Source organism: Scyliorhinus torazame, chromosome 1, assembly GCF_047496885.1.
Source record: "Scyliorhinus torazame isolate Kashiwa2021f chromosome 1, sScyTor2.1, whole genome shotgun sequence".
In the NCBI taxonomy this organism is placed as follows: domain Eukaryota; kingdom Metazoa; phylum Chordata; class Chondrichthyes; order Carcharhiniformes; family Scyliorhinidae; genus Scyliorhinus; species Scyliorhinus torazame.
Window position 1 is genome coordinate 147,069,432 of NC_092707.1, and position 12,375 is coordinate 147,081,806.

The 12,375-nt window shown below is 49.3% G+C and overlaps 1 protein-coding gene across 3 annotated transcripts in view; it reads left to right on the plus strand.

The window, feature by feature from the left end:
- The window catches only part of kdf1a (keratinocyte differentiation factor 1a), a 92,784-nt gene that overhangs the window by 18,245 nt on the left and 62,164 nt on the right, over positions 1-12,375 (plus strand). For all 3 annotated transcript variants that reach the window (XM_072500972.1, XM_072500973.1, XM_072500971.1), the window contains exon 3: positions 7,691-7,844. In XM_072500972.1, the coding sequence (XP_072357073.1) occupies positions 7,691-7,844 (154 nt within the window). The remainder of the gene's footprint in view (positions 1-7,690; positions 7,845-12,375) is intronic.

A 12,375-nucleotide genomic window follows, 5' to 3' on the forward strand; every position in this document is an offset into this window, starting at 1 on the left:
CAACAATACAACAACAACCCCAACAATACAACAACCCCAACAATACAACAACCCCAACAATACAACAACAACCCCAACAATACAACAACAACCCCAACAATACAAAAACAACCCCAACAATACAAAAACAACCCCAACAATACAACAACAACCCCAACAGTACAAAAACAACCCCAACAGTACAAAAACAACCCCAACAGTACAAAAACAACCCCAACAGTACAAAAACAACCCCAACAGTACAAAAACAACCCCAACAATACAACAACAACCCCAACAATACAACAACAACCCCAACAATACAACAACAACCCCAACAGTACAAAAACAACCCCAACAGTACAAAAACAACCCCAACAGTACAAAAACAACCCCAACAGTACAAAAACAACCCCAACAGTACAAAAACAACCCCAACAGTACAAAAACAACCCCAACAGTACAAAAACAACCCCAACAATACTAAAACAACCCCAACAGTACTAAAACAACCCCAACAGTACAAAAACAACCCCAACAGTACAAAACCAACCCCAACAATACTAAACCAACCCCAACAATACAAAAACCACAACAGTACAAAAACAACCCCGACAATACAAAAACAACCCCAACCGTACAAAAACAACCCCAACCGTACAAAAACAACCCCAACAATACAACAACAACCCCAACAGTACAAAAACAACCCCGACAGTACAAAAACAACCCCGACAATACAAAAACAACCCCAACCGTACAAAAACAACCCCAACAGTACAAAAACAACCCCAACAGTACAAAAACAACCCCAACAGCACAAAAACAACCCCAACAGCACAAAAACAACCCCAACAGCACAAAAACAACCCCAACAGTACAAAAACAACCCCAACAGTAGAAAAACAACCCCAACAGTACAAAAACAACCCCAACAGTACTAAAACAACCCCAACAGTACAAAAACAACCCCAACAGCACAAAAACAACCCCAACAGCACAAAAACAACCCCAACAGCACAAAAACAACCCCAACAATACAAAAACAACCCCAACAATACAAAAACAACCCCAACAGTACAAAAACAACCCCAACAATACAAAAACAACCCCAACAATACAAAAACAACCCCAACAGTACAAAAACAACCCCAACAGCACAAAAACAACCCCAACAGCACAAAAACAACCCCAACAGTACAAAAACAACCCCAACAGTACAAAAACAACCCCAACAGTACAAAAACAACCCCAACAATACAAAAACAACCCCAACAATACAAAAACAACCCCAACAGCACAAAAACAACCCCAACAGCACAAAAACAACCCCAACAGCACAAAAACAACCCCAACAGTACAAAAACAACCCCAACAGCACAAAAACAACCCCAACAGCACAAAAACAACCCCAACAGTACAAAAACAACCCCAACAGTACAAAAACAACCGCAACAGTACAAAAACAACCGCAACAGTACAAAAGCAACCCCAACAGTACAAAAGCAACCCCAACAGTACAAAAGCAACCCCAACAGTACAAAAGCAACCCCAACAGTACAAAAGCAACCCCAACAGTACAAAAGCAACCCCAACAGTACAAAAGCAACCCCAACAGTACAAAAACAACCCCAACAATACAAAAACAACCCCAACAATACAAAAACAACCTCAACCGTACAAAAGCAACCAACCCCAACCAAACGAAAAAAACCCTGACCCCGTCCCCTCAACAAATGTTAATCCTTAATGATGAAAAGTCTGTTGATGAAGGGTCATCATGACTTTTAATGCTTATTTTAAAGTATTTTTTTTATTGATGAAGTTTTTCACTGATAAAGCTTTTCGCAAAAATAAAACAATCAATATTCAACAAACCCACTAACCCAACTCTTCAAACATATAACTAAAAAGCCGCCTCATTGCTGATGGTGACTAACTCTTTAAAAAAAGTAATCATGGCTGCCATCTACTGACCCCCTAATGATGTACTTGACCTTCTCCAGATTTAGGAACTCTATTAGGTCACCCAACCAGGCAGAGGCACTGGGCAGAGTAAGAGATCTCCACCCCAGCAGAACTTGCCTCCAGGCAATCAACGAGGCAAAGGTGAGGACATCCACCCCTGTCGCTGTCCCCAGCATCGGCGAGTTTGATTTCCCCCAAAATGGCCACCAGTGGACAAGGCTCCAGATCAATATCAAGAATCTCTGACATGGTGTCAAAGAAGGAGATCCAAAAGCTTTCAAGTTTAAGAAACGCAGAACATGTGGATATGATTCACCAGCCCGAGAACAATTCTCTCACCTATTCTCCACCCCCGAGAAAAGAACACTCATCCTCGCCTTGGTCAGATGTGTGCTGAGCACCACCTTGAACTGACTCAAACTGTTCCTAGCATATGAGGAGGTACCCCCGCCCCAATCCATAACTGGGCACAGTTCGCCCCCCTCTTCACCTCATCCAATGGAGCCTGCTCATCCGGCAGGAACTGGCCATAATATCTAAAATCTTCCCCTCATCTGTATCGGCCAGAGATAAGATCTTATTAAAGAGAGAGGGTGAAGGTGCCAATGGAAACTAACCTGGAAATACCTAAAAACAATTAGTCCTCGGGGGCTCCTCAGAACTGGCAACCCTACCTGCACAAACAGGTCCCCAAACCTCTCCAGAGCCGCCTCCTCTCATGACCTGAATGTCGAATCTAAACCCGCTGGCACAAAGAGATGAATACTACAAATAGGGGCTGACAACAACATGGAGCCAAGCTTAAAATGTTGCCTAAACTGCCTCCAAATCCTCAGAGTGGACACTACAACTGAACTCCAAGAAGCTTTTGCAGGGGAAAAATTGAAGTCCCAGGTTAGAACCACTACAAGAGCCCCCATATCGAACTCGGCTTCTTAAGCCACCCCAGTACTTACTATTAGCTGTCCAGTAATAAAATAACGTTGGGTAATGCTAAGCCACCTTACTGTCTCTCTCTCTCTCTCTCTCTCTGAAGAAATGCCCGAAGAGTATTTGGGGTCTTGCCAGCTCAAATGAAGGAAGCTATCAATTTGTTGACTCTGACGAGGAAAGATTTGGGGAGACACTGAAAAAGAAATAAACACCTTTGGACCTGGGGGATTGTTAGGAAAATATTCACTCTTATCAAAATTCTTGTCCATTACCCCGAGAAGGAGCCAAAGCTCCCAAGTAACTTCATTGTCTCATCCATGACAGAGACTGGGTCTGTGATATAACAAAGTCGATCATCTACATACGAGGACACCCTATGCTCCTTCCCTCCCCGCTTTATTGCCCTCCAATCAGTGGATTTGTTAACGCTATGGCCAATACCCAATTCATTTTTTCCAGGGCAATTTAGCGTGGCCAATCCACCTATCCTGCACATCTTTGGGTTGTGGGGATGAAACCCACACAGACACGAGGAGAATGTGCAAACTCCACACGGACAGTGACTCAGAGCCGGGATCGAACCTAGCACCTCACTGTCGTGTGGCAGCAATGCTAACCACTGTGCCACCATGCTACCCCTCTCTTATTAAACATAATGTACTTCCCACTGGCAGAGGATATGCACTCCCAAAATGTCTGGGACCTGGCTCTAATACCAGATCCACAAAATGTGGGGCATGGTCTGACATCACAATTGCCGAGTACCCGACCCTCTTTACCCAAAGATGGAGAACCCTATCCACCACAAAAAAGTCAATCCGAGAATAAACCTGATGGACATGGGAGAACAAAGAAAAATCCTTCTGACTCAAATGTAAAAACCGCCACTGGTCTGTGCCCCCCCCCCCCCCCGCATCTGCTCCTTAAAAACCAATAGTGTCTTTGCCACCCAGATGGGATCAGAGACTTTAGTTTAGATTGGTCCAACAGAGGGTCCAAAATGCAATTGAAGTGTCCCCCCCCCCCCCCCCCCCAAAAATAAAATTTGCCGGTCTGAGTCCAAGTCAGGAATACAGACCAGTAACATGTTAATAAAAGCTGTATCATCCCAATTTGACACATACACATTAACTAGAACCACCGAGGAGCCCGCCAGAGAACCACGAACAATCACATGTCTCCCCTTCAAGTCCGCCAAGGTCTTAGCTGCTGAAAATTATGATTAAATTATTAATCAAAGCTGCCGCCCCCTCAGGGCTCTACCATCGAACCCCGAGTGGAATACCTGCCCTACCCACCTCTTCCGTAACCGTATCTGGGGCGTCATTCTCCGACGACCCCCCCCCCCCCCCCGCCGCGTCGGAGCATGGCCGTTGGCCGCCGTGAATCCCGCCCCCGCGCCCGCCGAAGTCTCCGGTACCGGAGATTGGGCGGGGGCGGGAATCGGGCCGTGCCGGTTGGCGGGAACCCCCGTTCAATTCTCCGGCCCGGATGGGCCGAAGTCCCGCCCAGAAATTGCCTGCCCCGCCGACGTAAATCAAACCTGGTATTTACCGGCGGGACCAGGCAGCGTGGGCGGGCTCCGGGGTCCTGGGGGGGGGGGGGGGGGGGGGGCGCGGGGCGATCTGACCCCGGGGGGTGCCCCCACGGTGGCCTGGCCCGCGATCGGGGCCCACCGATCCGCGGGCGGGCCTGTGCCGTGGGGGCACTCTTTCCCTTCCGCCTCCGCTACGGCCTCCACCATGGCGGAGGCGGAAGAGACTCTCCCCACTGCGCATGCGCGGGAAACTTTCAGCGGCCGCTGACGCTCCCGTGCATGCACCGGGAAACTGTCAGCGGCCGCTGACGCTCCCGCGAATGCGCCGCATTTCCGCGCCAGCTGGCGGGGCAACAAACGCCATTTCCGCCAGCTGGCGGGTCGGAAATCCCTCCGGCGTTGGCCTAGCCCCTCAATGTTGGGACTAGGCCGCCAAAGATGCGGAGCATTCCGCACCTTTGGGCCGGCACGATGCCCGTCTGATTGGCGCCATTTTTTACGCCAGTCGGCGGACATCGCGCCGTTGGGGGAGAATTTCGCCCCGGTCCCTGACTTGCAAATGAGTCCTGCAGAAACACCACATCAGCATTCAAACTTTTCAGGCGAGCAAATATTCTTCACTGAGCCGTTCAACTTCCTCATATTCTAAATGGCCAGCCGAATTGGGGGCCTTCCAACCCCCGACCCAGAGTCAGCCATTTCCGCCAAATGGGGTAATCCAGCAACTGCTCCGAGTACAGGCATAGGCCCACCCAAGGTGGCCACCAGACCCCCCCCCCCCAACAAGACAAAACAAAGAAAAAGCTTCAGTCACCGCCAGAAAACCACCCCTAGCCCCTCCCCGCCTCCCATCAATAATACCACATCCAAATAATCAATCAAACAACCAAGAGGCGAACAAAGACCCTAGCCCCTACCTCAACTATCCCTAACCCCAAGCAAAACATTAAAACTACACTAAAATAAGAAGCTGCAGTTAGTCCCACCACTCCCGTTGGCTAACTCTTCAGTCAGCAGGATGGCCCCTTCCCAGAGTGAAAACAAATAAATAGCCATAGCCACCAGCTTTAAAAAAAATAAATTTAGAGTATCCAATTCATTATTTCCAATTAAGGGGCAATTTAGCGTGGCCAATCCACCTACCCTGCACATCTTTGGGTTGTGAGGGTGAAACCCACGCAAACACGGGGAGAATGTGCAAACTCCACACGGACAGTGACCCAGAGCCGAGATCGAACCTGGGACCTCGGCGCCGTGAGGCAACAGGGCTAACCCACTACGCCACCGTGCTGCCCTCCCAAATCCAAATTCTAAGCCAGGAAACTCACCATGTCTGACAGCCAGGCTTCCTTTCCGACTTCTGGGGCTTTGAGTCCCTCCAAGCTAGAAGTATCCGTCTCCAGGCTACCAGGGAAGCAAAGGCCAGGACGTCGGCCTCTTTCTTCCCCTGGACTTCTGGGGCCTCTGAAACCCCAGAAATCACCACCTCTGGATTCATTGCCCCCCTCGTGTTCAGTACTCTAGACATGACATCCTCGAACCCCTGCCAGTATCTCCTAAGTTTTGGATAAGCCCAAAACATGTGGACATGGTCTGCCGGTCCTCTCAGACACTTACACCTGTCCTCTACGCCAAAGAATCTGCTCATCCGGGACACTGTCATGTGGGCCCGGTGGACGATCTTAAATAGAATCAGGCCAAGCCTGGCACATGTTGCAGTCCCATTGACCCTGCTCAGTGCGTCCGCCCACAGGCCTTCCTCAATCTCCTCTCCCAACTTCTTCTCCCATTTATGCCTCAGCTCCTCGGTCTGCGTCTCCTCCGCCCCCATGAGCTCCTTGTAAATATCCGAGACACATCCTTCCCCCACCCATCCTCTAGACACTACCCTATCTTGATCCCCCTTGGTGGCAAGAGTGGAAAAGATGACACCTGCCTACGCAAAAAGTCCCGCACCTGAATATACCGGAATTCATTCCCCCTCGTCAACCCAAACTTGGCCTCCAGCGCCCTCCAGCTAGGGAAGCTCCCTTCCAAAAACAAATCTCCCATCCGCTCAATCCCCGCCCTCCGCAATACCCGAAACCCCCCGTCCAACCTCCCCGGGGCAAACTGATGGTTGTCACATATAGGGGACCAGACCGATGCTCCCGTTGCTCCCAGTTGCCTCCTCCACTGTCCCCAGATCCGAAGGGCCGCCACCACTACAGGACTGGTGGAGAAGCGCGCCAGCGGGAACGGCAGAGGCGCTGTCACCAACGCCCCCAGACTGGTACCCCTACATGAGGCTGCCTCAACCCACTCCCAAGCTGACCCCTCCCACCCACTTCCTTATCATGGCTATGTTAGCCGCCCAATAAAAGTTGCTGAAATTCGCAAGTGCAGATCCCCCTTCCCCCCCCCAGTTCCGCTAGAGCATCACCCTCTTGAACCTCACGATTATTGCCCGTGGTGGTTCGCTGGCAAGGGGCTTCTGTCAGAGTGACCAGTGGGCTGGATCCAGCTCAGGAGGGGGCATCAATCCACTCTTTCCCCCACCATCTTCCCAAACCTCTCCGAGATATAATCCATCAGATTGGGGCCTTCGATTCCCTCCAGCAACCCTACGATTCTAAGATTCTTCTGGAGCGATTCTCCAGATCATTCACCTTGGTCCTTTGTTCTTTATTAACACTGGCCATTATTGCCATCTCAGCTTCCAAGGAGACAATCGCCCTGCCTTGCGAGAGCCGCCTCCATGCCCTGTATCGCCACGCCATATGCCTTTGCCATCTCCTCAGTCTTCTGCAACACTGACCGTATCGGAGATAGGGCCTCTTCTGTTGAATTGTGGAGGGCCTTGGAGTCAGCCCACCACTGCTTCTGAAATTCCGTTGCCAAGATGCCTCTAAGCATCTTGGCCGTCAATGGAGTGGCCAGAGTCATGGTAGTGGCTTCCATCATTTTCCCTACCGTAGAATCTCAAGAGGCTTCCAAATCTGTTGATGAATTTTTATTTGCAGGCTTCCTTGTCCTGGAGTTTCTGGGCATATCTCTTGCGTGGGGACCTTATCCTGTTGAAATAGTGAAGTTTTAGCTGAAAACCCTCCCAAAAAAACAGACGAAAAGGGCAAAATAAACTCCCTGGTGGGAACCTCCTCCCGTGCGACTACTCCCTGCATACTGCCACCGGAAGCCCCCTGATTTGTAATGTTAATTCCATTTCCATCTCCACACACTGTCCGACCTGCTGAAATTTTCTAACATTTTTTGTTTTTTATTTCGGATTTCTAGCATCTGGGCCCTGGTTCTGCACTTTGCCCACAAATGGAAAGAATTTATCTACCTATCAAATCCTTTCAAAACCCTGAAGAACTGTTAGCAGATCATCCCCACAGCCTTTTCTTTTCTACAGAAAAAACAGGCTGCTGGACCTTTCTTGATAGCGGTAAGCTCTCAGTTCAGGTATCAACAAAGAAAGGTTTCATACCTTTTCCAGTGTAGCAGCGGTGGGTATCAATGTCTGAGGCAGGATCAGATAGCTGGACTGGGTGCCTGTGGCAGGGCCAGACTGGTAGACTGGATGCTTGCAGCATGACCGGAGACTGAGGTCAGCCCTGTGGCAGGGCCAGGCCTTTGCAGCAGCAGGAGTTCTCTGAATGTCTGAAACTCACTTATGTTGCATTCCATCACCCCATGTTGGAGGGTGGGGCTGTTCTGGAACTTGCGTCTATACATCAGTACAGACCCCTGCCCTGTTGGTGCTGCTAAGTATAGTGAGAAAGCAGGGTGGCTGGGGCAGCACAGTGGCGCAGTGGGTTAGCCCAGTTGCCTCACGGCGCCGAGGTCCCAGGTTCGATCCCGGCTCTGGGTCACTGTCCATGTGGAGTTTTCACATTCTCCCCGTGTTTGCGTGGGTTTTGCCCCCACAACCCAAAGATGTGCAAGGTAGGTGGATTGAACACGCTAAAATTGACCCTTAATTGGAAAAAAATGAATTGGGTACTCTAAATTTATTTTAAAAAAAGAAAGAAAGTGGGGTGGTTTCTACAACAGTGCAACCAATGATTTACTTGCAAGGTGTAGTCAAAATGCTTGGGAGATCCGAGGGGGGGTGGGATTGGGGACGGGGGTGTTTGGACTGTGTGTGTGTTGTTGGTGACTATGTATGGGGTGATGGTTGATTCCTGATTCTTTTTCTTTGATGTTTGTATTTAGAATGTTGGGGGTTGGTGGGAGGAGGGGATTGTTGACCAGGGGATTGACATTGTATTTGTTACTGTTGATTGTTGGTGGGTTTAAATTTGGATGAAAATGTGAAAAGGGGGAGAATTAAAATATTTTTTTTTAAAGTCTGCTCTAGCTCTTTTGAAGAGCAATCCATTTTGCTCCACTTTCTCACTCTTCTACTACATCCCTGCAATTTTCTTTCCCATTCAACTATTTATCCAATTCCCTTTTTGGTTGCTACTGAATCTGTAACCTCCAACATACCTGGCTGTACATTCCAAATCCTAGTCACTTGCTGCATAAAAATATTTTTTCACCTGATTCTTTCATCAATTACTTTAAATCTGTGCCCTTTAATTTCGATGTTTCAGCTTTTCAAAATAGTCTCTCTTTATTTATGTTATCCAGCCCATTCATGATTACATCTATCAAATCTTCTCATCGTCCTCTTTGCTCTAAGGAGAGCAATCTCAACTTCTTCAGTCTATCCACTTATCTGTAGTCCCTTTTTCCCAGAGCCATTCCAGTAAATCTCCAAAGCCTTCATCTCCTTGTATAAAGCATGGAACTTGGAATTGGACACAGGATGCCAATTGGGGCCAAGCTTAGTGTTTTATACAGGCTTAACATGTTTTCCTGGATCTTGTACTCTATTTATAAAACCATTCCCAAAGCTTGGTGCATAAACACCCCCAGGTCTGTCTTCTTTCAAAAATGTACCATTTGATATGTATTTGTCTCTTCTTTCTTTCTACCAAAATGTACCTCCCTTCTGCTCTGAATTTTATCTGCCATTTATCCGTCCATTTCACCAGCCTGTCAGTCTTCTCTTGAAGATTATTATTATAGTCCTCACTCTTCACTACACTTCCAAGTTTTGCATCATCTGCAAATTCAAAATTGTGCCCTGTACTTCTAAATCCATGCATTAAGATGATAAGTCCAGGAAGGGTCATCCTTGCAATGCTTTGATTATGTTGTGCAGTTCTGTGAAGCAATGAACTGCATTATGGTTGTACATTATGTTGTGTTGGGTGCTCTGCTACACAGTGGCGCTGGGACCCTGCGAGGTGCGTGAATGACCGGGGTGGCGTCCGGTTTGAGTCGTATTCTGTAGGTATAGGGCAGTTTGCCCATGCCCTCGAATGCTTCCTGGTTGTGGACGAGGAGCTATTGAAGCTGTGCCCTAAATTCTGCATCCGGGAAGTCTGATGTGCCTTCCGGAGACAGAGCGTGGACCCGCTGCACGAGGTGGAGAACCTTGCATGCCTGTGCGCCTAGCAGGGAGTCCTTTGATGATCCGACTATTTTGAATGACAGTGTGGCCGCGTATGTGTTGTGTGTCACCTGGAGCTGGCAGGATCCCATGGCCGGGATAACGTTTCCATTGTAGTCGACCATCTTGCAACGGGATGGCCGAATTGGTGGTCTGACCTTCATGGCGTAGAAGGCTGACCATTGAGGTTGGCGGAGGCGCCAGTGTCCAGACACAATGTTATCGGTGATCGGTTGACCGTTAGGGTGGCACACCATTCATCACCCGGATTGACACTGTTCACTTGCAACGGCTGGTGGGTCCTGGCTGGAGACATCCGGTTCCCATCAATGACCGCAACACGGAAGGCATCCCGATCGTCTGTGTCACTGGTCTGGATATCGTCTGGGCACGACTCATAGTAAGGATGCTGAATGGTCCGCACGTCCCTGCGAGGTTGTCGGAATTTGGGAGCATTGGCAGGTTGAGCTGCTCGATAGCAGGCAGCGTAGTGGCCCATCTTGCCACAGCGAAGGCATTGTCGTTTTTTTGCCGGACATTGCCGCTTTAAATGTGCGGCTCCGCAGTTGCCGCACGTCGTGACGTCATGGCGTTCGTTGCGCCACCGCACATGCACAGTTCGGTCTTGCGTCGAGCGTGCCTGCGCATCACGTCCCACTGCGTCAACGTCTTTTTTGGCGCGCACAAACGCGGGAGGCATAATGGAGACATAATGGAAAGCGCGCGAAATGGCCGCCCTCGTCCGGGCCATGGGCTGGGAGGAACTCGATCGCCTGGACCCGTTCGGCCTCGTTGGATGCCTGCCTTGCCGATCCGGCCGCGTAGGACCCCTGCCACGCCGATTCGGCCGCTTGAAATTGGGAGTAGCGGCTGGGCGCGTTTTCATGAAGGACACGGGCTTCGATTGCGGAGGCTAGAGTAAGGCCTTTAATTTTGAGGCGCTGCTGGCGTAGGGTGCCCAAGGTGACCCCAAAAACAATCTGGTCCCGAATCATTGAATCGTAGGTGGTGTCGTAACCGCAGGACTGCGTGAGGATACGGAGGTGTGTAAGGAAGGATTGAAAGGGCTCATCCTTACACTGCAGGCGCTGCTGGAAGAGATACCTCTCGAAACTCTCATTTATCTCGACGCTGAAGTGTTGCTCGAGTTTGAGAAGGACCGTCTTGTACTTGGTCTTGTCCTCACCTTCCGCGAACACCAGGGAGCTGTAGACATGGATGGTGTGTTGCCCTGCCGTGGAGAGGAGGAGGGCGATTTTCCTGGTGTCCGAAGTGCGCTCCCTTTCGTTGGCTTCCAGGAAGAGCTGGAAGCGCTGTTTGAACAGCTTCCAATTGACGCCGAGGTTTCCAGCGATTTGTAGCGGCTGCGGCGTGCTGACGGTGTCCATGGTGCAGGATGGCGGATTCCTGAGGATTCGTCGGTAGGTCTCTCAGTTACCGGGTTCCAATCCTGGTACTATGATGTGTTGGGTGCTCTGCTGCACAGACGAACCAACACGGTTGCGGATGGTACAACTCAGTTTTATTACTAACAATATTTACAGTGGTAAACTGGTTATTGTGGTTCGATCATAACCCTTAAATCTGTGGACCTATTCCTAACACTATCTTGGAGTGGCACTCAGCACATGGTGGATGTCTGAGTGGCTTGTTGTGAGCTCTGTGCCCTGAGCTGTCTCCTGCTGGAATGAGCGGGAAGTGTCGTGTTCCCCGTTTTATAGTGTGTATGCTCTTGCCTCTGATTGGCTGTGGTGTTGTGTGTGTATTGACTGGTCCGTTGATCTGTCCATCAGTATGTATGTGTGTTTGCACCATGATGTTTACCTGAATATCATGACCCATTAGGGTGTGGAAGAGGCAGATTGGGACAGGAGATTACTTAAACAGGTGCCCTGCCCGGCTAGTCTCCATCTTGCTTTCAACTCCATTTTTCCCCGCTTACATCTCTGTGAAATGCTTTGGGATATTTGAACCTTCAACCTGCACATCTCCAACAACATGGGCAATGAGCTCATGGCTTATAGCAAAGTCACAAGTGACATATAACATGACACTGTCTGTAGTAAACAGTCCCTCTTCATCCTCTCTTCAATTATCTAGTTCAGTGGATCCACTTTTACCAGTCTGATCATAGCCGGAGTATCTTGTGCCATGGTTTCTCTTCCTGTCGGTTACCTCTGGAGTCCTCCAAGTGTCTATCCTTGGCCACTCCTCTTCCTCATCTACACCATCCCAAGACATGGGGTCAGCTTCCATGAGTGAACTCATTGTACCTCGTCACCATCTTGATCTACCCCAATCCATGCCTTTATTATCCCCACACTCAACTACTCCAACACTTTCCTGACCAACTTCTCATCTTCCACTCTCTGTAAATTTCAGCTTTTTCAAAACTTTGCTGTCTATGAGCTAACTTGCACCAATTTCTATTCACCCAGCATTCCTGTGCTTACTGACCTACAGAGCCCCTTTG